Source organism: Phragmites australis, chromosome 16 (genome assembly GCF_958298935.1).
Source record: "Phragmites australis chromosome 16, lpPhrAust1.1, whole genome shotgun sequence".
In the NCBI taxonomy this organism is placed as follows: domain Eukaryota; kingdom Viridiplantae; phylum Streptophyta; class Magnoliopsida; order Poales; family Poaceae; genus Phragmites; species Phragmites australis.
In genome coordinates, this window is record NC_084936.1 from 6068435 (window position 1) to 6094051 (window position 25617).

General features: G+C 41.4%; 4 protein-coding genes across 5 annotated transcripts; 2 read left to right on the forward strand and 2 right to left on the reverse strand.

Moving 5' to 3' along the window:
• Positions 1–1873: 1873 nt before the first annotated feature.
• Positions 1874–2896, reverse strand: LOC133895962 (uncharacterized). The gene is made up of 2 exons (XM_062336483.1): positions 2697–2896; positions 1874–2544 (listed from the first exon to the last, which is right to left on the reverse strand). The coding sequence occupies exons 1-2, from the start codon at positions 2839–2841 to the stop codon at positions 2156–2158; spliced, it is 534 nt and encodes a 177-aa protein (XP_062192467.1). The 5' UTR covers positions 2842–2896; the 3' UTR covers positions 1874–2155.
• Positions 2897–11631: 8735 nt separating this feature from the next.
• On the forward strand, positions 11632–12801 carry LOC133895762 (uncharacterized). The gene is made up of 2 exons (XM_062336264.1): positions 11632–11959; positions 12400–12801. The coding sequence occupies exons 1-2, from the start codon at positions 11741–11743 to the stop codon at positions 12631–12633; spliced, it is 453 nt and encodes a 150-aa protein (XP_062192248.1). The 5' UTR covers positions 11632–11740; the 3' UTR covers positions 12634–12801.
• A 4817-nt stretch (positions 12802–17618) lies between these two features.
• Positions 17619–18713, forward strand: LOC133896247 (uncharacterized). Its single transcript, XM_062336821.1, has 2 exons — positions 17619–17776; positions 18176–18713. Exons 1-2 carry the CDS (start codon positions 17621–17623, stop codon positions 18371–18373), a joined length of 354 nt encoding a protein of 117 aa, XP_062192805.1. The 5' UTR covers positions 17619–17620; the 3' UTR covers positions 18374–18713.
• A 383-nt stretch (positions 18714–19096) lies between these two features.
• Positions 19097–22663, reverse strand: LOC133894874 (putative BPI/LBP family protein At3g20270). Of its 2 annotated transcripts, none has more exons than XM_062335056.1 (2): positions 22293–22663; positions 19097–19822 (listed from the first exon to the last, which is right to left on the reverse strand). In XM_062335056.1, exons 1-2 carry the CDS (start codon positions 22569–22571, stop codon positions 19637–19639), a joined length of 465 nt encoding a protein of 154 aa, XP_062191040.1. In that variant the 5' UTR covers positions 22572–22663; the 3' UTR covers positions 19097–19636. The 2 variants fall into 2 exon arrangements, with proteins under 2 accessions (XP_062191040.1, XP_062191041.1); XM_062335057.1 differs by lacking the exon at positions 19097–19822 and adding an exon at positions 21838–22042.
• Between the last annotated feature and the right edge of the window lie 2954 nt (positions 22664–25617).

Here is a 25617-nt window from a genome sequence, read left to right on the forward strand (position 1 = left end):
CTCCTGTCGCCATGGCTTTTCTGAGTTTCTCCCTTTCTACCTCTCGAGCTCTCTTGTGAGGGTTGGAACAAGTGTTGATTAGGGCCTAAACTTTTTGGTTAGGCATGATTACGCTCAAGGAAGGAGGGTTTTTGTTGAGTGGAGAAAGGCAGTCACGGTGTTCCTATGACACAGAGGATTACCTGGTGCTTACATGCTTTGTTGCATTTTTTTTTGGTTTAACCCTGCTAATAAATATATGGTTACTTACCTGGCTTATTCAACGCTTGCTTTGAATTTCAACACTTGCTTTCCCACCAAAATTTCCAGGAAGTCTACACGTTGGAGATTATTTAAAGTATAGCTAGCTCCGGGTTCTTCGTGCGCTCCACTAGCGTTATGTCCCTAGGATCGAAATCTAACGGTTCACGTGTGCCGTGCAACCGGTACATTTGCAGGGGCTTTGTACAGAATACTGTAGCCATTTTCGGTTGCTGGCTGGTGAGGAAAATATCTAGGCTCAGGCGAAACAGAAAACAAGGAAAGGGACACGCCAACAAAACCAGTGGGCTCCCCCAGCTTCCTCTGTTTCTCCCCCGGCGCTGAGTAGACAGTAGACACGGTTGTGGTCAGCGAATGCAGAGAACCCTCTCGAACCGCCGAGAGGTTTCCCGTCCAGCGTGCCGGCACCGTCCGATTCTCTCCGATCCCCATATCAGCGTCGCGGGCGTCGTCTCGCACCGTTACGCCCTTTTTCTTTTTGGCGAGGCACACATTGGCAGGAACCGCGCCGCCGCCGAAGCTGTCCGCGCTCGAGGACGTCATGGCCGTCGGCGAAGCGGTCCCCGCCCTGCGCTCCTCCCCGTACGCCATCGAGATAAGATAGAATGCTTATATGATACCATCTTAAATTCGTTTGCCTCTAGATAATTCACTCATAGAGTTTCGTTGTTCAGTGTTTTTTTTTTTTTTTGCAAATTATAATCTTTTCGAGTACTAAGATATATAAATTGATCTTAAATAGAATTTATGGTTTATATATCATCTATACAGTCGTGTTGTCTCGATTTTTTTTTAAAATTTCTCTCTATTTTTACTTCCGTTTGAGTTTTGAAATATGTTGAGTGAGCCAAATAGAAAAATATCATCGATTTCATAAGAAATTTATTAAGACACATATTCATCTCTCTTATCACCAATCTCATTTCTAGACACATATTCCCGTGAAGTAATATTACATGAATCTGTCTTGCTACAGTAGTTACAATCAGGATTGCACTACATAATTATGGTCGTAGACAGTAGTATTGTCTTGCTACTTGGCTAGCAGGCAGGGAAAGAAAAAACGAGATTAAACTACAACAGTATAATAATTGTACTATTTAGAGGCTCAATAATCACGCGAGCATCAATCAATGCCTCCAAGAATCGCATAACAACCAGGATGATCTACGTGACAACGGCGAACGAAATTTGTGCTTGGTTTTCACGGTGGAAGGCGTATCATTTGCTCTGATTTTGGCATGGAATTTTGAGATAAAAGAGAATTTTTGTTGAGGCTTTGAGGAACGAGGAGTTCCTCTCTTTTTTTTCCTGGAGAGAGACCTTATAAATGCTGGCCTGTGCATGAGAAACAAAACGCACCATCTTTATGAGAATCATGGATTGCTTCCTTAGATTCCTTTTCATTTGGAAGGAATATCACAGGTTCCTCAATCGAGTCACTGCAGATGTGGAACAGGATATGCTCTATGAGTGCTAAACTCTAAAGAAAAACTAAAAGTAGAATCCTTCTAATACGCGCCAAACAGAACGCTGATCTGAGATTGCTAAGAACTCTGATAGGAATAATATAAAACTTGCTAGCAGATGTTCCATTGACACATATCTCCACTAAATTATCCGGGACATTTGCAAGCAGATACTCAAAACACGATGTTCATCAAGTTACACACGGACTATATTATACACTATTGTCCAATTGTCATACAAGGCTAGTAGACAGGAAAATAATATTATATTGTAGCAGTACAATCTAAATTAAACGTGGCACACCACTGACAAATATTCCCGTACAAGGACACACTAATATCTTTTTGGAGGAACGCTACGGTAGGCATCAGGCCAACCTGAACTTTTGCCACGAGAGCACCGATACGTCCAAGAATTGCATCAACTATTCACCAAAAATCCCAATATTGATGAGGGAAATCCCCAACAGAAGCAGAGCAAAGAGACCAAAACAGAGCGCCGGGCTCACCACGCCGGCGACAGCCGTGATGGCGGATGAAACCATGATGAACCCTACGATGTCGAGGTTGCGATGCGAGAACGCTGCGAGCGCAACTATATTGGGGGACGTGATGGTGACGAAAGCCATCGGGTGGTCAGTCATCCGGACGCCGATAACGATGAGGTTGACGCCAGTAAGAACCCCCAGGAGGTTGAGGTGCAAGCGGTCGCCGCCGCCGGAGGTGATGCTTGCACTGACAGCGAGGAGCACGACCATCAGGCCAGTGGTCATCGCCCTACTTCCCGGAGAGCTCATCGGCGCGGCGCCGTTCCCTGTTAATTCGATCAGCAACAAGATCTCAATCATATATATGTGTAGTTAGAATCACCTGAATCAGCAATAAGATCTTAGAGGTGAGAACAAGATCTGAAGCTCGCTATACTAGTCACTCCCCGATTCTGTCGCTGGAAGATCGTCGCCGTACCTGCACCGCAGCGCGGCACGAGCTCCTTCGACCACCAGTTCCAACCGCGACAAGAGCTCAGCAAGACGGCGACAAGAGCTTGGCAAGACGGCGAGGATGGCGAGTACGAGACCCCTTTGTGATGAGCTTTGTAAAGCGCAAGCATTAACGAGCTTTATAAATGTAAGCCGAGGACACGAGCGATTTATAAAGCGCGAAAGGCTTTGGTACGACGAAAGGCTTTGGTACCGTGTTCTGTGTATTTTATTACCAGCGTTATCTGATTTCCTTATATTTACATTACACTTCTCTGACCAAACATCACCTTACTGTATATCCTTTCTAGTGCTGGCCGGAACTCCGGATTCGTGCGTGCTCCGCTGCAGCTTGACCAAAGGCAAATTTTCTTTTGTGACAAAAGCGGAGCACGTACAGAAAAATTACTGTCTATATAATTTAGACAAGACGTTTTTCTATAGCGAAAGGGGGTCAAGGGGAGATTCCTAACCACGCTGCAGCTTGACCATTTCGGGTACGAATCATGTCCCATCCGGGTTGCAACTTACAACTTCCAAGGACTGTAATATTTTTGTTCAAACAGGAACAGCTCAAAAGTTTGAAAAGCAACATTCAATACACTGTAATATTTGGCTCCTCGAAAACAGTATAAATTTAGCAAACCGAGCTTTGTTCAATCTTCCTTTTTTTTTTTAAGGAAAATGGAAGGAATATTGGCTTGCATTAAGAAGGAAGGAAAGCAAATGCACAAATAGTCCCGCGGCAACTAAAAAAATACAGAGATTAGAGCACTAATACAGTTAATATTGAAATCAATGCCTCCAAGAATCGCATAACAACCAGGAAATTTATGCTTGGTTTTCATGGTGGAAGACGTATCAATTGCTCTGATTTTGGCATGGAATTTTTAGATGAGAGAAAAAAATTTGTTGAGGCTTTGAGGAATGAGGAGTTCCTCTTTGTTTTTCCTGGAGAGAGATAGACAGATAGAGGCAGCAGGCTTTATCCCCTGCTTGGTGATGTCGCTATTGCCACAACTTTCTCCACCCAGCCAATTATAGCCGGACAGTACCGAGTGATGAAAAGAACTCTGATACAAACAGTATCAAACACAATTTTCATTCAAGTTACACACAGGACTCGCATCCAAGAATTCCTGCTTTGCTGGTTCAAATGGATTTTTCTTGCTAATGGGGTAATTTCTGTATGCCATGGCGGTCTATTTATAATTATCTTAGTAAACTTTTGCTACATCTCAAAGAGCCCAGATTTACCTGTGTCAATCTCAACTAGATCTAAGCATTAAAGAAAGATAGCCATGTCAAATAGAATCCAACGTGGTTACGAAAGCATATTAGGAAACCAATTTTCTATCTGACGACGAGACGGATCCATACAGCGGGAGCGGATCATATCCGGTCGGACGGGCGACAACGGTGAGGGGCTGGAGATTGCGCGTGCAGAAGGTCGCTGACCGACGCACGCACGATAGCGACTTTTATTATTCCTGGCACAACTAATTGCCACGGCGTCATCGCTGACTCAGGTGCAGGACGCCTCGATCCGCCCCCAGTTTCTCGGCCTGCAGTGCCGTGCCGTGCATCGGTCAAAGCGTGAACTCGGGATCCGTACCTGCTCCGCTTTGGTACGCCAGGCCACCTGCAGATTCTTCAGGTGTTGGTTTTGGAACATCCTTGGACTCCTTTCCTTCCAAACATTCCAAATGTTCTTGGTTCGGCAGCCTCACGCACGAGACCTGCGACCTGCTGTGCAAAAATATATGCAATGAGTAACAACACATGAGGATGCGCTTAGTGACTAGGGTGATGCCGCCTAGCAGCATCAGAAACAGATCAAAGCCCGTCGCCGGGGTCCGTCACGGCCAGAGAAGCAGGACTTGAATGGCATGGTGCACGCGTCCAGCGACCTCGTCCTGGCCGACCGCTGCGACCAGACCACCGTTGCTGTCCTCATCAGGATCGACTTGTGTAGATTTGTAAGCTCTTTGTGGTCATGCTTATATTGAAAGGACATGTAGCTCTGCTGGATTCCTAGCTTACAAATCGCGGCTATTAGTAGTTATAATGTAATACAAAGAATAAATGGATTCAAACTCATAATTCTTATCTATAGATAAGGTGTCTTATATATAGTGAAAGAATGTCTCTTCGTGAGGAATTTTTTCTCAACAGGTGTCTACTGTCCAACAGGCACGAGTAACTACCGGACAGTTACCGGCATTAATTACTACTGTTCCCTAACACTCTCTTAATCAATACCGATCCATATATATATTATCTTGAGAACTTCTCTAGAAATCATGTGGAAAAAAATATAAAGAGAGTAATAGTAATATGATGATATGTTGTTAAAACTTTTTAAAACTTAGCGAAAAAATAGGATAAAATGATATAGCATATGTTGATTATTGCCTCATTGTAAACTCATATGAAAAAACCTTAAAAGAAAGAACTCATAAACGAGTTTAGAGAATAATAGGTATGATCTGTGGATCAAATATGTCTTTGATACCTCCTTTAAAATTTCTAGTAGGTAAAATAGGAGATATGACATATATTATTGTGTAGATATTGTCTCACTAAAACCTTTTATGAGAAACCTTATAAGTAAAACTCATATAAGATAAAAGAGTACAATATGATATATGAACAGGTTAAAATTCAATAGGAGACTCCTTCTAATCCTTGTAAATCTCAAAGTCATCACATACCAATACCATGAACATATTAGAACGTTGAAATTACTAAGGACTTTGTGAATAAATCTATGAGGTTATCATAAGATTTAGTTTACAATATGTTTATCTCTCCATTTTGTTGTAACTTATGATGATAAAATAATTTAGAGGCAATATGCTTAATGATATTGCTCTATATGTAACAAGTTTGTATCTGAGCAACACAAGTAGGTAATGGTTGATGATCAATGAAACCAATACCATTGTTGTATGTTGTTGATCATTCTGCGAAGCCATACATAAGTATGTTATGTTTCAGAATGATAGGTAGAAATAGCCATTGTAATCTGTTTTGATAACTCCCAAGATATAGCTATATCACCATGAAATCAGTCTGTGATATGGCGTTATGATGATCAGTTATAAAGCCAATATATGAGTATTCTACTATGGTTATATCTTGATTTTTCTGATATAATAAATCTAGATCTTTAGTGCCATAGAGATATATGTGGATATCCACTTTGACTCTTGCCTAATGGCGTTGTTAAAGTTGCACTATTTGAGCTAGAAGTTATCTGCAAATGCAATATCAGGCATGTTGCGGTTTGCAAAATACATGAGCGTTTTGATGACAATAAGATATAGAACTTTAGGTTCAATATCTTTTCATCATCAACCCAAGGTATGAATAGATCTTGATTCATATTTATAGATTGAATGACTATAAGTGTTTGATGGATATGATTGTCAAATATCATTTGGATATTGATGGAGTAATAGATAAATATTTTTGAGGGAATCTGCTCAAGGTGTAGACTTAAGCGAAATTTGGTTTTACTCAAATCATTCGTCTCAAATTCCATCTTAAGATGATTACATACTTTATCTTGTATGGTTTGAAAATAATACAAAATCTAATTGATATTTCATTATGAACACAAATATGCAACCATCGTAGTTAGAGTAACCCTTCCATAGAAGAAACTCATTTAGTCAGTTGTAAATAATCAACTTAACTGCTTAAAGTCATGAAGTGACTTAAGTTATACATAATATATATTATGATTTGTATTTAGATTCAGAATACAAAATTCATTAGGGACTTATATGTCCGAATCTATTCAATTTATTTGATATGCCAATGATATTGAATATGGGAACGTAATTTTCACACATACCATAGGATTTGTAGCATCGTAATTGGTGCTGGATCCTTGTGTGGACCCTTGTACAAGGCTCGCTATTTCACCATCTTATAGAATAAAAATCTATTTTGCTTTTGAAGGGAAGACATGGTGTTGTTGAGCAAAAGTAATTCTCTTTAATTACCACCTTCGATTTGACCAAATTTTAGTGCTGAAACACTTTGCCTAGGACTTTTGGTCTGGATCCAGTTAAAGGTGTGTGGCAATTTTGAGGAGAAATATATGTTCACAATTTGTAGTCTTTGTGTTGATTGATTATATGGAATCAATATAATTTGTGGAAATATTATCATATTTAACTTCGTGTATTTCCCAGAACAATGGAGTTACCATATTTTAATTACCCGACGCCTGAATTTTTTACACATTTGTGGTAGGCTTTTAGATGTTGAACATCCATAGGCTTTAGATAGTGAATATCCATAAGGTGTCTATTAATTTGATATTGATTTATATTTACTGTCTTGGAGGATATTCTCTCCCTGTTTCCAAAAAAGCTTGCAAGAAGTTATACCCCTTATGGTCATACTTCTTCCCATCTTATTTTGGTTGGGAGTTAAGTGGTTTTGTTACGTACCTCCACTCTTTCTGGCATATTAATAGCGGGAATCGGCTTTGATGACACCTTTATGATAAGTAAATGCATATAACAGATTATCTGTAATATTTTGCAAGTACAAGATGTTCAGAATAAGAGTTCAGATCTCTGTTACGTGAATATGATGACTGAATGTGTTTGATATTCTCTTTTGATTTATGATATTTTTGTGGTATTAATCTCCCCATAATATCGATAATTGTCCCAAAAATGTTATGAGCATACGGACAATAAATATGTCCCATGTAAAGGACGCGAGGTATTATATCATTGATGGATAATTATATCTCATATGGATTCCCAATATCCTTTGATGTATATTGTATGATGATGATATCGGTGCATGCAGAACGTAACCAATTCATAGATAGAAAATACTTAGCGGAGGACAAATTTTCAAGTACTAACTGTGACAGAGGGAGTCGTATGATTGCAGTTGGATCAATTTAGTTTAATGATGCGGTATATAAAGTCGTATGTTACCGACGAGATATTGAAAAATTGCAATTCTATGATTAATCATGCAAATAATTTGATTATCTTGATGAGAGATTCAGCTATAAATATGAGTATGGATATAAGATACTTAATATTGTAGTGCCCAAAACCAAACTATTCCTTGTAAATGGATTTGATCCTGCGTCCAGAATTATTTGCTCTAATTTTGATAATTGGGGTAATGAGTTTGGCATAAGTGTGATGTCTTATGTATAAAGGACATATGTGAGACTATTTTGGAGATGCATCAATCAGTATTATAGAGTACATAGATGATTCATAAAATTATTAAATAGAGTCATATGTATGTTATTGAATGTGTTCAAGAAATTGAGTGGTACATTATGAATTTGAAGGTAGGAGAGCTTTAAAATTAAATTTCCTATGACACATACAGTGCACACAAATATAAGGATTTTGGAAATTGATGCTGTGACCAATAGAATTATTAATAATTTTTCTCATCATCTCTTAGGTAGAATGATCAAGGCAATCATACCAAGTCTTGATTTCACCATCATACTCCTCCTCATCGGAGGAGGAGAGGTAACCAGAGCCGCCACCGTCGGAGGCCCTGAAGCGGAGGCCCATGGGTGCTAGGGACCAAGAGCCTAGGCGGAGGCCAGGATGCCGGTTTGCCACTGTTCTACGCCAATGGGGATGTCAACCTGCGGAAGCGGTGGTTCGGCCGTGCTCACTGTTGGGCTGAAGGAGAATGGTGTGAGGCCATGAACTGGGTAGAAACCGACGGCGCACGGAGGCGGCCTCGGGTTGACAACGCCGTTAGTGTCAATAGGGGTCGGAGTTGTGCTGGGACCTATACCGAATGTGTCGACATGATGATGACAAGGCGGGCGAGGACCACAGTGGCCACGTCTGTGGGTGAAGCGGTGGTCACGACGACCGTGACCTTGAAGAAGGTGGTGGCCACAATGATCGTGGCCCTGGGGAGCATGGTAGCCATAGCAACCATGATCCTGGGTGAAGTTCTATCTACGGCGGCGGTTGAAGACATGTTGTGGGTGGCGACGTCGAACTTTGTGCAGAGCACAGAGGAGGGCGGTAGGCAGTTCCATCGTAGGTATGTTGATATATGCCATGGCGCTCACCTGATGAAGGCCTTCATGCCTCTGCTCTTCTTTTCTGATCACTCAGTGGAGAGCATGCATGTCTGATAACGTATTAGAAGTTGTTGCAATGTAATGTAGACAATGAACAAATGGATTTCAACTTATAATTCTTATTGATAGATGTGGTGTTTTATACATGATGAATTGGTGTCTACTACCCAACGATCACAACCAATCGTCAGGATATTACTGGTTGAGCAACTACTTAGATGATTGCCGGCGTTGATCACTACTATTTTCTAAAACGGCATTTCAGTAAGAAGCCGATGGTGAGCTGTCAACACCCGCGTGGTCAGTTTGAAACACAAATGTTGGCTACTTTCGGCTGGGCTTGGGCAGCAAGTGGTCATCCGAAGTAACCTGCGCCTAGCACGAGCCCGGCTCACAGCATTTCTTTTATTTTTACATATAAAATTTGGAGCTTTTTTTATTTTTATATTTTTTGATTAAAAAATTAAATAAATAGATTCTTGATGGAAACAATTGCAAAACTAGCCACCTACCACCCTCGTAGAGGGCGGTTAGACCCTTACCATCCCCAGTCATACAGGCTCTTACCGCCCTTTCAGGGGACGGGTAGGCTTACACCCTCTGAAGCAGTAAGCACAGTACATGAACAGTATCCGTGATGAACAGTACTCTGAAGTTAAATTTTTCCTCCTATCTTCTCTATTCAAAACAGTGATGTTCTGTTTCTCCAAAAATTCTAAAAAAATTTTTACGTGTTTCATAATTCATGTTCAATCCATTTTAATTGAATTCACCAAAAAAACCTGTATAGAATTTAAACTAAAATTCTCCAAATAAAGCCATTTTATAAATTCTAGCAATTGTTAGGGCTCAAATAAATTTTTAAAAATCTGATAAAATTCACTAATATTCTTCTTATATGATGTGATAATTTTTAAAATTATTTTAAATCCTATATTATATGGTAAAAAAGTGGATTCCTTTGTAATGCACCAATTATATGTATTTTTATAATTTCATGTGATATTCTTCTTTTAACTTAATTTGAATTCAAAATATATAAACCTACTGCTAAAAATAATTTTAGAAATTATCTCATCACATAAGAAGAATATTAGTGAATTTTACCCATTTTTTAGAAATTTATTTGAGGCACTAACAATTGCTAGAAGTTATAAAAGTAGCATTATTTGAAGAATTTTAGTTTAAATTTTACACAGGATTTTTTTTGTGAATTTAATTAAAATGGGTTGCACATGAATTATGAAATATGTACAAAAAGTTTTAGAATTTTTGGAGTAACAGAACATCACTGTTTTGAATATAGAAGATAGGAGAGAAAATTGAACTGTAGAGTACTGTTTATCACGGATACTGTTCACATACTGCACCTACCGCTGTTCAGAGGGGTGTAAGCCTATCCGCCCCCTGAAAGTGCAGTAAGAGTCTGTGTGATTGTTTACTGTCTTCTTAGGGGGCAGTAAGGGTCTAATCATCTTCTCACCCATTTAGAGGACGGTAGACATCTTGTTTTGTAATTGTTTACATCAGGAATTTATTTATTTAATTTTTTAATAAAAAAATATAAAAATAAAAAAAACTCTAAAATTTGGTCGGACAGCATAGGCCTGGCCCGTCTGTGGCCCAAAAATATGATGGCCTGGTGACCTTCTATGTCGGGCCTAGGAATCATTTTAGGTCCAAAATTAACCGGGCTTTTTCGATCCGGCCCATCCATGATTGTAAATCATCTCTCCTGTCCGGCTGTCCCCGTGGCTTCTCTTTTCCCTTCTACCTCTCGACCTCTCTTGTTTTATCATAAAGTACATATCCACCACTAGATTTAATTAATTTTATTATAAAAATATAATTTTAATACTATTAAACATCGGTCTAACCGCTGATTTTTTCTCGATTTGAGCATCGATCCAACTTTTTTTACTATGCTACTATTTAAGTTGATATGACCATTGATGTTTCATGATATTTTAGTCATTCTTATATCATTTACAAATTGAAATCCAACTTTTAAATTCGAATTTCCTAAATTTGGGATTCAGAATTTTGAAATTCGGAATTCAAAATTTTTAAATGCTTATATTACCAATATTTTTATTTGAAATCATTTAAAAAATAGTATTTTCGAAATTCAAAATCAATGATCTGAAATTAAAAAACATAATTTTGAAAATTTTGAAAACCAAATTTAAATACTAGAATTTTATTATTCCACTTTTGAAATTACTAATCTGCCAAAGTTTTGTTTCGAAATTTCTTCCTTGGAGTTATATTAGTAATATTAGCGGAAGGGAAGAAGAAACTCGACGCGTTGGTGTGTGACAGCCGTCGCGCGCGGATTTCTGGAGAGGATGCTGTGGCGTCGGCTCGCTCGCACGCGCGTTGGTGGAGAGGATCCGGACGTGCTCGCGCGCTGGATCGACGGAGAGATCGTTGAGGCCTCTGTTTCCTCGAAACTGCAGGGGACACATGGATGGTCAGATCGACATCCTCGCCCGGATCGGTCGTCAACGCCAAACTCCCTGTGGCCTTCGATTCCTTCTGCGTTAAAACTAGACATATTTGTACCCCCATTTGCCGCCGTTTCTGTGATGGATAATTACGATTCGAACCCCCGCGTCGTAGATCCAGGGACCAGACGGTGACGAAAGGATGGACGAGAAACTTTTGTGCAGGCTAGTTTGGACTTTGGGCCTGACGAGAAGATGATCAAGGCGCCAGCGGCGTCACGTTTCCTCTAGCACCGGCCATGAGCCCCTCCCATTGTCACCCCCAATCCATCCATCCCCTCCCTCTTATTTAAACCCCCAAGCCCACCCCCGCAACACACACGGCGACGCCTCCGAAAGCTGAGTTACGGAGCGCGGAACCAACCCCATCCCCCCACACACGTCAACGCCTCCAAGAAGGAGAACTCCGGAGGCGAGATGGTGAACTCTGGAGCCCACACCACGGCGGATAAGGGCGGAGTTCCATCCGCGGCCCAGCACGAGAACGACGAGGCGTACCTCGACTACGGTTTTTCCGCCGGCCGTGGCGAGAAGCCTCTCTATCCGACCCGTACCGCGGCGGCCGCAACGGAGCAGGTCGCAGCCTACTGCAACCCCGGCATGCACGCCGGCAAGGCCATCCCGCTTTCTCCTCAGGTGCAGCTCGATCACGCCCACACGCTTCGATTTTCGATCTTCGTTCTGCTTGCACCCCTGGAGACGAGCGTGTTGCCCTGCTCTGTTCTTGCTCTATGATTTTCTCCTTTGAATTTTGGCTGGGAGACTCAGAATCCTCGAGTACGAAAGGGGTACGCTACGCACCACACTTCGCTCCTGGTTCTTGATCTCTGAAGATTTATCCGCCTTTAAATGGGTAGAATGCCCCAGGTCCGCCAAGACATTTCAAGTTTAGTTCGGCTCTCTGTTTCTGCTTCGTCATGTCTGTTTTAAACTTGCTGAGCATGTGTTCCTCAAGGTCCGTGTCCTTGTGGAAATTCAGTGCTGCTACCTGCATTCTTTCTTTATTGCTGTGGATCCTAAGCTTTCAATATGAACAGTCCCAAATGGCCATTCTAAAAATCTATACATGCTTGCAGGTTGTCGCTGATAAGGCGACGGCCGATCCGGCGGCAGCCGTCGGCCATGACATGAATGGTAGAGCACTCGCTGAACGCGTGCTCTGTGGCCTTCCAATACTGGGACTCGCGGTCGCTTCTTCCGCCGTGACTGGGCTAGCCACCGACGCGCCCACCCCAACGATGGGCTTCGGGCTGTTCCTGATGCTGCTTGTTGGCCTCTCCGCCGCCAGTGTCCGTGTGCTCCATGCGTAGCCAGCGTAGGTGTTGTGGTACGCATGCATGGGATCACACTAATAATTTAGACATATCTTAAGATCCGATACAAACTGTATGTCTTTCGTCTGCTTTGTATTTGTACCTACTCTCAAAAGTTGTGTTTTATCTGTTGGCAGATAGGACTGAATTTCCACGAGTTGCACAAATAATTTCACATAAATGGTCCAGAATGCAGAACAGCTTCCGATTTCATTTTTCTTTCCATGTTCCAAACTTCCAATAGGGAAAAGGCAAAACACATCAAAGCAAATCGTGTTCCATACGTTCACTTGCTCAGTTGCTCTTGCTGTCGCTGCCCTGCCGCCTGGCCCCTGGTGCTGCCCTGCCTGCCACTGCTCGCTGGGCAACTGGCGGCTGGTGCCGACGTGCCGTGCACATGCGCCTGTGCTGGCTTGCCGCGCCGTCCGATGCCCTAGGATTTAGGAATTGGGGATCAATTGGAACGAAGTGTTAAGGGTTTGGTGGGCTGGATTGCTTGATGGCCCAATTGCTACTTCTTTTCCCCTCCTTGCAGCCCAGCTAGTCATCTGGCCCAGACATGCACACAAAGCGAGATAGATAGAAATATATATAAACACACCGTAGTATATTCTACACCTAGTGTGTATGTATATGCTACTGAAATTTTAGTAGTAACTACTAAATCATGTTTTATTATTAAAATTTTGTTCGATAGTACTAAAATTTTGTTTAGTATATGCTACACTTAGAGTGTAAAATATTATATATATATATATATATATATATCATATATATATAATATTTACAAAATTACATACCGTTTTAAAATTTAGCAAAATCTCACCCTATAAATGTAGGGCATCTTGTGGACCCAACGGAATCCGATCAAAATTAATAAAGACAGTCACCTTACTTTGAACGGGTGACATCCCTCTCGGACCACCTCCGGCGGGCCCACCAAAACGTGTCGCTCCTGGGCGAGACCTTTTCCAGGATTCGCGTTGCATGCATGCATGTGATTTATCATGCCTGCTCTTGAAAGTGTAGGAAAAGAACTAGGCTAGCTTTTTAAGGATTCGTGTGTTGTATTCATGCATGTGGCTTTACCAGTGTCATGGCCAAAATGGCCAAAAGGTCAAGGTCAAGGCCAAGGCCAGATGTCGTTGGATCCTTACCGTTAACTTTGGAAGAAGCCCAGAGTTTCAGGTCATGGCCCAATTGCCTACTTTTCAAGCTTATAAGTAGACATACATAAAGAGTGATACAATACATTTGATGTTTTTTATGTATATGAATAGACGACATATATACAACCAAATTTTAAATAAAAAATCAGTTACAAGGTGGATTCTCTCGGTACTTGCTCACTACAAAGTCAGGTGAGCGAGTACTGCTTACCGGGTTGTGGTTGGTACTTGCTCGAAACCTTTAACTAGTACTATAGTACATGGGCATGCCCTTTTCTCTTTGTCAAAATTGATTGCTCGGTTTACCATTTGGATTCATGGAATCACTTGAAATCTGGTCTTTTGGAAACAACAAAGGATCTGAATAGCTTTTGATGGACATTTCATCAAGTCTGGATTATAAGATACAAGTTGCTATCAGTTCATTGATAATTTTGTCCTGGTCACAAGAATTTATCAGTTATTCTTGAATGTGTTTTAGTTCCATTATTAATTAGGTCTGATTCGTCCTAGGCATCCCGTCCATTTTGTTTTCAGTGGATGATACGAACACACAGCTCCTTCGGTCAACCCCCCAATCCAGGCAATTTTCTTTCTTTGTTGAATTATTTATTTCTCTTCTGGTATGAAAAGCATCTGCGACTTTGGTCACTACTATGGCATTGGCCATTGTCATGGGCCTTTGCTCATCTCCTCCCCCATACTAATCCCAACCAGCTCTCCACCCCGAAATATCCCCGTACTATGGCATTTAGGGTCCACTTATGAGAACAAAATAAATCTTACAACTTATGACGACATTGTCTGACCAAGAGAGAGAAGAAAGAGAGAGCAGAGAGAGAATAGAAAAAGTACGGCAAAAGATGCAAGGACATGGGACCCGCGCTTCCTTTATATATCTTGGGAAAGACCAGGAGCCACGCACCGTGTGTTGGCCGGGCTTTCCCAGCATCACATCACAACACTACAAAGGGTGCTCGTGTGTAATACATACGGTTTCTTTTTTGAGCTAACTACGGACTAAAAATCCAACACTAATTCATCGGTGCTGACAAAGTTGGTTATTCATGTACTTGTCTTTCTGTACTTTTTTCTAGTATTTTTTTAAAGATAATTTATATACATGCTTTAAATGCTAACAGCTTCTAGAGATATATATATATAGCCTGATTGGTAGAACTTTAGCTAAATTTTTTTGAAGTAGTGTATTTCTAGCTTCAAGAGTTCATAGACAAAGGATCAAACCAAGTTGCCATGCACTAGGACCAAAGGCAGTAGAAAATGGTTTCTCGTTACATTGTGAGATGACATGATTGCTGACATGTGAGACTCACTAAAAATTAGCTCACATGTTAACAATCACATCATCGTGATTCAATGTCAGAGTATCTCATTTCTAGGTAGGAAGTGGAATATTCTTTTATGTGTTGTGTCATGTTCTTTATCTACTCTTGAGTGCAAATATAATTTCATCCGAATCTAATATCTTTTGGCCAATGCGTGGCTCTTTATAGATTCATAGCCTTGTGTTTATCTCTTGTGTCTGCATAAGAGTTGAGAGATTCAGATGTCCCATTGCACACCAAGAAGTTACTGCATTCCCCCGCGGGCTGTGAGGGAAATAAAAAATAACTACTTGGTTGGGTGATTGATTGATTATTATTGGGCCAAGCTATAACGATATAGATTAATCAAAGATAAGATTGATACTATTAATATTTCGTGATTCAATTTTGTGAATATCAGTCCGCGTATACATGTAGCCGGTTAGGCCATATATGATTGGACAAGCGTTGGTACACATTTTTAGAATATTACTGATAGACAGGTAGAAAATTAATTTATTTCGACATCTAACAACATGCATATCGGTAGAGAGAAAGAAAGAGAGACCGATTTCATCGGGCTAACAAACATATGTAGTCAAGCTGGATAGTATATTTCAATAAAATTTTGAAAAATTAATATATACAGAAAAATCTCAGGGATGCCTCGTGTCCTGCCCAGTGTTGTGGAAATGCACAGACGGGGCAATGAAACCGCGTGATCACTACGCAGGTGAGTTAGGTAGCCCTTTGCCTGCAGTCTGTAACAGTTGCGACGGCATAGCTATTGTGCATCTCTGCCGATCTCTTTGACCATTCTCTCTGCCGTAGATCTCTTTCCCCATTCTCGCCCAAAGTAATTTTTATAAAAACCCCCTCAAAAGTCACTTAAATTTTGATTTTTCTCCTTAAAAATTGTTATAATATTTAGCGTCAATAAAAATCCTCAATGCCAACTCTGAATTTGGCGTGTCTCGACCTGTCGTTAAGGTATATTTATTCTGCGTTCCTTTGTGATTGGTTTGAGATCTTAAAGATTTTTTCCTGTTTGTGAATAGGAGGGAGCTTTTGTTGTCCCCTTTTGAGGGTTTTGTTTCCGAGTTATTGTCCTCATCGGCGGTGCGCACGGCGGATGATGTTTTCTTCTTTAAGCATTTCTGTTGGTGTAGCTGTCAATACCTCTTCACAGCTTCAGATATGGATTTGAGACTGTTTGATGGATTTGGTTGTAGAATTTGACTCCAGCTTAGTGCTATTTGAAAAATGTGTTATTTTGGATTACGTGTAGTTAGCACGTTTAAACTTTGATAGTATGTGTTTGAAGTAAAGATAAAATGATATGTTGCTTTGAACGGGATAAACAAATTCATAGCTGCAATTGAATCATGCAGGACTGAAAATAAGACGAGCCTGCTGTTATTGAACACTCGCTGAAATTTCCAAGTCGTCGGCCTGTGCCTGTCCAGCAGCCAAAAGAACAACGACGACAAAGCGATCCAAAACCCAGTAGAATTGCGGCAAAGAAAGGTCGCTGAGTCCAAGCCGTGCGTGCCCGTGCGGTTTCGCCAATTGCCATCCGTCCTATATAAACCCGCGCGAGCTGCACGTTTTGGGACTCCACACCCCACCCGCAAACACATACACAGAAACAAGGGATAAATGCAAAACCCCCCCAAAAGTCACTTGGATTTTGACTTTCCCCCCCAAAAGTTGTTTTGTTGCAAAAAACCCCCCAAAGGTTTGATTTTGTTGCAAAAACACCCCCAAAAATTCAAAAAAATTTAAAACAAATCACAAAAAATTCTAAAAAAAACTAGAGACAATTATAAGACCTTTTGTAAAATTTGTTTTCAAAAATAATATCCTTTGCATCATATTTCATGGAGAGTAAGTTTGAAAAAAAAGAAAAATGTGTAACTCATTTATTAATTCGAGTTAAATGCATAGTTAATTATTTACTAATCCAAAAATCATGAAACAAAATTGTTTAGTCTTCTTACATGATTCTCTATCTTGTAAAAATACATGAAATCTTGAAATAGTTATTGTAACGTGCAGGATTCAGTAAATGAGTTGCAGATAGATTAATTCATAACTAATCCATTACACCCCCAAAATTAGTGAAACCACTTTTATTAGTTTACTTAAACAATTATTTGTGTAGGAAAAATAATGGTAGACATGACAAAGTTAAAATAACATGAGTTAATAAATGAGCTACACATTTTTCTTTTTTTCCAAACTTCCTCTCCATGAAATATGATGCAAAGGATATTATTTTTGAAAACAAATTTCACATAAGGTCTTAGAATTGTCTCTAGTTTTTTTTAGAATTTTTTTAATGATTTTTTTATTTTTTTGAATTTTTAGGAGGTTTTTTGCAACAAAGTCAAACTTTTGGGGGGCTTTTTGCAACAAAACAACTTTTGGGGGGGAAAGTCAAAATCCAAGTGACTTTTGGGGTTTTTTTTGCAGTTTTCCCCAGAAACAATGGCCGTCTCCGACGACTCCGGAGCTCACACCACGGCGGATCAGGGCGGGTTGGGCCGTGGCGACAAGCTCCTCTATCCGACCCGTACCGCGGCGGGCGCAACCGAGCAGGGCGCGGCCTACTGCAAGCCCGGCATGCACGCCGGCACTCCTCAGGTAAGAGCAGCTCCATCACGCCCAAACACTTCGACTTTTGATCTTCGTTCTGCTTGCACGCCTGGAGACAAGCGTGTTGCCTGCTCTGTTCTTGCTCTTTGTTTTTCTTTTTTTGTTCTCCTTTGAATTTTGGCTGGGACACTCAGAATCCTCCAGTACGAAAGAGGTAGCTCCCGGTTCTTGGTCTCTGAAGATTTATCCGCCTTTAAATGGGTACAAGACATTTCGAGTTTAGTTCGGCTCTCCGTTTTTACTTCGTGATGTCTGTTTTGATCTTGATGAACATGTGTGTATTCAGTGTTGATACCTGAATTCTTTCTTTAATGCTGTGGATCTTAAGCTTTCAATATGAAAAGTCCCAAATGGTCAGTCTAAAAATCTATTCAAATGGGCTTGCAGGTTGTCCCAAATGACATGAACGAAGGAGCACTCGCTGAACACGTGCTCCGCGGCCTTCCAATCCTGGGACTCGCTGTCGCTTCCTCCGCCGTCACTGCGCTCGCCACCGGCGCGCCCACCCCGGCAATGGGCTTCGGGCTGTTCCTGATGCTGCTTGTCGGCCTCTCCGCCGTCAGTATCCGTGTGCTTCGTGCTTAGGTGCTGCTGTGGTACGTATGCCATGGGATCGCAATAATAATTTGGGATGTGTATCCGTGTGCTTCGTGCCTAGGTGTTGTACGCATGCGATTGGATTGCAGTAATAATTTGTGACCTGTCCTGAGATTCTATGCTGTGTCTTTCGTCTGCTTCGCATTTGTACCTTACATTCAAAAGTTGTGTTTTATCTGTTGCCGGATGAGATTGAATTTCCATGAGTTATACAAATAAATTCACAAGTCAACCTATCCGATTCAAAAGTTGGTTATTCATGTACCTTGTCTTTCTGTATTCTTTTCTAGTCTTTTTTTTTAAGATAATTCATATACATGCTCCAGAATTCCGAACAGCTTCCAATTTCATTTTTCTTTCCATGTTCCAATAGAGTTGGGCATTCTGACGCAGACCAAAATGTAGAGGGGACTCAAGGAACTAGGCTAATATGAGATAAAAGCTATCCTGTGTGCTCTGCAAGAGAATTGACCCAAGCTTTGATATACAATACAAAACAACACTCATGAACCCCGCTGTGGTGTGAGGCCACTGATGAACTCTGGCTGTGCGTCGATGATCATCTTTCTGAAATCCCGAGCTCAGATCACAACAGTAAAGAGAAGAATATGCGTTCACCAAATAAATGTCAATCCACGAGCTGTTGTTTGAAAGAAAATATCTTCTCCTTTCACAGAGCAAAGGCAATTTCATTTGTGTTCACACTACACATTAATGCTGAAACTAATAATTATTAATAGCATCAGAATAACACGACATAGATCTGTTCTTCCTCTTTCCAGAGTCTAATTCCTTCTGATTCTAATTTTAAGTCCCTGCGATCCTACCAAAGCGCAAGGTGCCTGGAAGTATTGAAATGCACATCTGATTTAACCAAAGAATAAAATAAATCATCTATGCAGGAAAACACGTAAAGTCAGCTGATTCGACCATAAGCATCCTTTGCTATCACATCTTCAAAATTTTGCCTATACTATTTTTAATTTCCATTGAACAGACGTGCCAAAGCAAGCCTACACTATTTTAAAGAGTATTTGTGTAAGGATGTAGACAAGCAAAGCATAAACAACCTATAACCTCCAAAAAGCTCCAGGAAAGTATGTTGGTCTTCCGGAAACAATTAGGGGATTTCAACTAATCCTTTCCGGAGAATTAGATGATCTCCATTGAACAGACATAGCAAAGCAATTATACCTATGTGCTAGCAAACTCCTCAAATTGCTTCATGAACTCCATCTTGGGCTCATCCAGTCATTGTCCAGCTCCTGCCAACCCAACAGTAATCCTCACAAAGGGAGGTGAAATTGCAGAAATATTCAGTAGAATATCATCATCTGGATATTTATGATACAATTGAGGAATCAAAAGCCTCCAGCTAGCAGTGTTCAAAAGAAACTGATCAGGGATCTTGTCAACCATATGTTGCAGCAAACCAGCCTGAATAATAAAAGTGTACTATCAATCAGAATACAACAAAAGTGTAGTATCAATCAGAATACACCAATTACAGTTCAAACAAGAAAAAAGATCTAGGTCGAGTCCGCAGCTCCACACTGATACAGTCAAGAAAATATACTGCTTTTGGCTATAAACAAAACTCAAGCATTTAGTTCTACTTGTCTAGTAGTCTCATCTCCATCCAATGAAATCCACAGCATTTTTGAAGAGCTACCAAGCGGTGGCGCAAATCCAATATCTCCAAGAAGCATGTGTCTTGGAACAGCAGTTCCGACATGTGGAATAAATAAGCCATCTATATCAAACTCAACAGAGGGACTTTTGAAAAGTGGATCATTAACAAAAGTCACATTCATAGCAGCTACATTATCAACATCAATTTCCTTTGGGAGGTTTCCCAGGAATGAGTCGAGCTTCGATGCGCCCTCCACGATGTTTGCGTAGACGATCGTCTAGCGCGTCTAGACGATGACTAGTCGCTAGTCGAAGGCTCTGCGTCCAGTCTAGGGGCTAAACTCTAGACGGCTAGACTGTCTAGACGGTCAACTCTAATTAAAGACGAACTAGTCAGTGAATCTAGATGGTGGCTGGACGCGGCTAGTCGGCTACGTGTGCAACTAGGTGGCCGTCTTGGCGATGCAGAGTTTGGCATCTGGCAGGTTTGCACGGGAGGATTGTTTTGGTCGCACTTAGGACCAAATTTCAGCTCCAAAACTATTCCCCGCACCTCACAAAACTTAAACCAATCCAAACATTCCCCATTCATCTCTCGACTCTCTCCTCTCATCTGTGGCAGCGGCGCCAGTTTCAGCCCCCCACGCCCGCACCTACGCCGTCACCATATTCTTGTATAGGCATATAAATAATTCAAATTGTTATGATGATTATTGATTGATGAACTAGAGGAAAATGGATGATTGAAGTTGCATTTCTGTCTTTGGAAGGTATGCCTCAAATCTTACTTTTTTTTTTTGCATTTTTACTGCTACAGTACAAAATCATCTAGACCATCTAGTCGCCGTCTAGACAGCCTAGTCGCTAGTCACGGGGTGACCGACTGCCTACGTCCAGCGTCTAGGTGAACATTGGCCCTCCATTATTTTGTTCGTAATTGCATTTTCTACTGATGATCTAATATGATACGTCATTGTCTGACCAAGAGGACGAAAGATCATTTAAGAGAGAGAGAGAGAGAGAGAGAGAGAGAGAGAGAGAGAGAGAGAGAGAGAGAGAAGAAGAAGAAGAAGAAGACGAAGAAGAAGACGAAGACAAAGAAGAAGAAGAAAAGTACAGTAAGGTAGTGTTTGGTTGCTCGAATCAAGTTGAACATGTATGAGATGGTTCAACCGGATGGATTGATCCTGGTGGGCTGATACAGGTAGGATGTTTGGCTACTTGTACAGGATGATACTTGTTTCTGTTTGGTTAGTTGTGTGGGATGGTACGAAGTCATACAAGATCCTGCTTGGTTGGATGAATGTGAGCAGCTATGGTAACCTTCTCTCTGGGTATGGTAACTTTACCTCCACATGAATGTGACCAGCCACTCCCTTCATTTCTCAGAGTATTTTGCTCATTCTTGTTGACCATGCAGGCAGAATTTTGCTCATTCTGTACAAGCAGGCGGGTGGGGATCCAGCACAAATTGGGGGGGGGGGGGGGGCTGGGCTTAAGTGCTTAACAAACAATCGGGAAACTAAATTCCACCCTGGTCTTCTTTGGTTGATTTGTGCTCTGACCAGTATGTGGAGTGCTACTAGTATTGGTATTGTTTGAAAAATACGTGAGCAATGTTCTTTTATTCATGATGAAAATTTTTCAGGATCTTGTTCTACCTGCAGGAAAAATACTTAGAAGTCACCTTCACAGCTTCACTTCAACTAATATATATTCATATCTAGCATTCTAGCAAGTAGCACCTGCAGGCTGCAGCATGACTGCATAACTGCATATCTAGCATATATTCACAGAATCACAGCTTTCTAGCAGAAGCATGACTGCAAATCTACCATATGTCCATATATTCATAGGCTTACAGCATATCTAACAAGTATCTGAAGAAGTCAAGAAGATTAAGCAAAACATGATAACTTTTACTTGAAAGTAACTTCTAGACTCAATCAGGCACTGCTGAAATGTGATATGCACAGAAGACGCAATGCAGGGGCTGAGGCCTGAGGGGCAGGTTGCACATGAATTCTGCACAAGAACACAGCTCAGGTAAATTCTTAAAAAGGACAGACAAGAGAAACCAGAGGAGCTAATCATGTATAACATGAATCATTATCAATCAAGTGACTCGAGTCGATTGTGTGAAAATGCAGCATTATCAAATATCAAGTCATCAAGTATAATCACTGATTTAACAATACAGCCATAGGGAACAACCGAACAAAAATGCATACGCATAGGTAGTAGCAAGCATGATCTGGCACCTCTAGCTCTGCACCTGATCTAGCCGCAGACTGCCTGCGCCGCGCCCCTCCTGCTGCGCGCTGCTGCGGCGCTGTCCACCCACGCTGGCCGCCGACTGCCTACGCTGCGCCACCGCCTGCTGCACCACTACGCGCCGCCGCCGCCCGCTCGCTCGCCGGCCGTGCGTGCCGCCGCCGTCCGCCTGCCCTCGCCGAGTCAGCGGACGCCGGCGAATTAGGTATTCGCTCAAATTAGGGAATGGGCGATTCACGATAGGGCGCTGGGACTGTGCTGTTCGCAAAGCAAAGACCATATCAGATCATGGACTCATGGGCCGTGTAGCCGTTGGGCTGCTAAACTTGGCCCAGGCGGCCAGGAACTCATCTTCTTCCTCGAGCTGAACTTCCCAGGTGCGCTCTGAGCCTCCATCCGGTTGACAGACCTCCATGCGGACCATGCCAAAAATTTGAAGGGTGGCTCCCAGGTACGCCGACCAGTAGCCCCCCTTCCCCCGCCCCCACCCTACACCCCACCCCCACCCCTGAAAGATCCGCCCCTGCAAGCACGTAGCTCATTCTTGATGACCATGCAGGCAGAATTTTGCTCATTCAATTAGGTTCCACGGGAGAACGCATGGCAGTCCGAAAATACAGATCAGAACGCATTTGAGCCAAACACTACCAGCCAGTGTGATTGGTGCTCCATACATGCAACATGAACAATGCTCCTACTAGATGAATAGTAATTTCCGACTGATGAACAGTGACTTCCGTCTGGTGAAGAACAGTAACTTCCGACCGGTGGTCACGATTAATGATAGGGCGACCAATGACCACGGTTTATTCTTGCAGTTGATCTCCGATCAGGCGAGCAGACAACCAGTGACCACGGTTTGTTCTGGCAGTTGGTCTCCGAACAGATGGAAGAGTTGATCGAATCTAAGAAAGCCGAACTATATTAAAGCGTATTCGATAGATATATGGGAGTTTTTACGTGTTCAAATAGGAAATATATGTTTGTTATAGAAAGTTTGGAGATCAAGTAGGCATAACTGAATCATATCTGTAAGTCTTGTTCGGTTTAAATTAGAAGTCATGATCTCTTACAACTAAGACCTACTGCCCTTTAAATATGAAAGGGTCGTAGCCGATTGATATAATAAAAAATCAATCGATCAAACACAACCTACATTATCTTTCGTCTTTTGCCTAGTTTCCATAGTCCCGTTCTTTTTTCCCATCTATATTGCTTCCTGTTCTTGATCTCGATGATCAAGCACAAGCCGCCGACCATCCACGCTCCGACGGGGTCCCTCCCGAGCGTGGGTGATGATGAAGGTCCGATGACACAGTGCCACGACCAGAGTATCCTGGGTACTGCTCGCCGGATATTGCACACGAGGTGCTCAATGTGTTGGCACGCCACATTTTTGCGTCAACACACTTTTTGGAGACTCCGCTAGGGAAGAAGTTTTTCGGCTTTCTCTTAGCCGAATTCTAAACCCTAGTCATGTCTACTTCGGAGATTGACAAAGACAACATCATTATGGCGTCGTACGATGAGTTACCGGAAGAGGTGCGTTTGGCAATTGAAGCCGACTTGGAGAAACATCGGCAACAGTTGCTCTCGCGCTATGTGAAGACTCAGCAAGGTATGTTCAAGAAAGAAGATTCTCCATCACCCGTCGACCAAAACCCTAATATAACAACCAATGTGAGTGCTCAACCCTCTCCTTCTCATCAAGAGGTTACTGTTATGATTGATCAATCCGTTGATGTAACCATGGCTAATAATGTTCAGAAATTGGTTAAAGATACATTGGTTGATAAGTTTCGACCTTTAGTTCTACAAATTTATGAGGAACAAAAGCTGAAAAAACCTACCACTAGTAATTTTAGTGCTCCAATTTTACCTACTGTTGTTAATACATTACCTAGTGTTTCTTATGCGCATAATCCTCATAATGCCTGAAATATTATGAGTAGTGTTGCACCGGATTATGTCACTTCTCATGCTATTACAATTGATGTAACACAAAACCCGTACCAAATACCATATGCCACGCACAATGCTTCAACTTCGGCTCAAGCTTATAGAGTCGAAAATCATCCCAACGTGCAAACACCATATTACCAAACCGTACCATATAGTGTTCCACCTATACCGCCGCAAGGATCGGGAATCCCTTATGGGCCGATTCCTGAACAAAATTTTGCTACACCACCTCCTATTACTTGTCATGTGCCGAATTTGTCCACACCACCGCTCGAGCCAATAGCGAACCCTAATCGACTTGTAGCCGATTATACTGAAATCATACGAGAACAAGTAGATATTGTGCTTAGAGAGCAATTCGGCTCATACGAGAACAAGTAGATATTGTGCTTAGAGAGCAATTCGGCTTGGAGGTTAAAAGGAAAGCTCGTGCATACCAAAAGCCATATCCCGAGCACTATGATACAATCCCATACCCCCGTAGTTTCAATGTTCCTGATTTTGTGAAATTTATCGGGGAGGACAATAGAACAACTAGGGAGCATGTAGGCCAGTTTCTTGCACAATTAGGTGAAGCTAGTTCCAATGATGTGCTAAAAATTAGATTATTTTCTTTGTCATTGTCTGGAACAGCTTTTACTTGGTTTACATCCCCTGCTCCTAATTCTATTTATGTGTGGTCTCAATTAGAAGAGAAATTCCATGAATATTTTTATAGTGCTGATACTGAATTGGGGCTTTCACATTTGACATCGGTTAAACAAAAATATAGTGAACATGTTGCTAATTTTATTAAAAAGGTTCAGAGATTAAAAAAACCGATGTTTTAACTTGATACTTTCTGAAAAAGATTTAGCCGAATTTAGCTTATTCGGTTTTGTTATCTCATCTTAAGGAAAAACTGAAAGGTTATGAATTTCAGGTGTTAGCCAAGTTTTAAAAAGAGCTCTGGCATTAGAAAGTCGGGCTAATGAATCTAGAAATTTTCAGAAATCAAATAATAAATTTAAAGTTGATCGTCCTAATGTTTACATGCTGGAGTATGAGTCTGAGAATTCGGACGATGCTAATGCTGATGTGTGTGTAGCCGAATGGGCTTGGTCTTCTAGTCTAAACCATTTGTTTGCTCTGCTCTTAAGCCGATTCCTCCCAAAAATCGACAAAAAGAAATTAAATTTACTTTTGATGTAGCCAAGTGTGAGAGGATTTTTGATTACTTGCTGCAAGAAAAACAAATTAAGCTTCCTCATGGTCATGTAATTCTACCATTAGAAGAATTGAAGATGCAAGCTTATTGTAAATGGCATAATTCTTACTCTCATGCTACTAACGATTGTAATGTTTTTTTGTTGACAGATTCAATC

Coding starts and splice junctions, on each gene's coding strand:
- LOC133895762 (XM_062336264.1), top strand. CDS start 11,741: ATGGTGAACTCTGGAGCCCACACCACGGCGGATAAGGGCGGAGTTCCA. Junction 11,960..12,399: donor CCATCCCGCTTTCTCCTCAG/GTGCAGCTCGAT, acceptor ACATGCTTGCAG/GTTGTCGCTGATAAGGCGAC.
- LOC133894874 (XM_062335056.1), bottom strand. CDS start 22,571: ATGGTCTTTGCTTTGCGAACAGCACAGTCCCAGCGCCCTATCGTGAAT. Junction 19,823..22,292: donor GCAGTCTGCGGCTAGATCAG/GTGCAGAGCTAG, acceptor TTTATTATTCAG/GCTGGTTTGCTGCAACATAT.
- LOC133895962 (XM_062336483.1), bottom strand. CDS start 2,841: ATGCTTGCGCTTTACAAAGCTCATCACAAAGGGGTCTCGTACTCGCCA. Junction 2,545..2,696: donor CGTGCCGCGCTGCGGTGCAG/GTACGGCGACGA, acceptor TCGAATTAACAG/GGAACGGCGCCGCGCCGATG.
- LOC133896247 (XM_062336821.1), top strand. CDS start 17,621: ATGGCCGTCTCCGACGACTCCGGAGCTCACACCACGGCGGATCAGGGC. Junction 17,777..18,175: donor TGCACGCCGGCACTCCTCAG/GTAAGAGCAGCT, acceptor ATGGGCTTGCAG/GTTGTCCCAAATGACATGAA.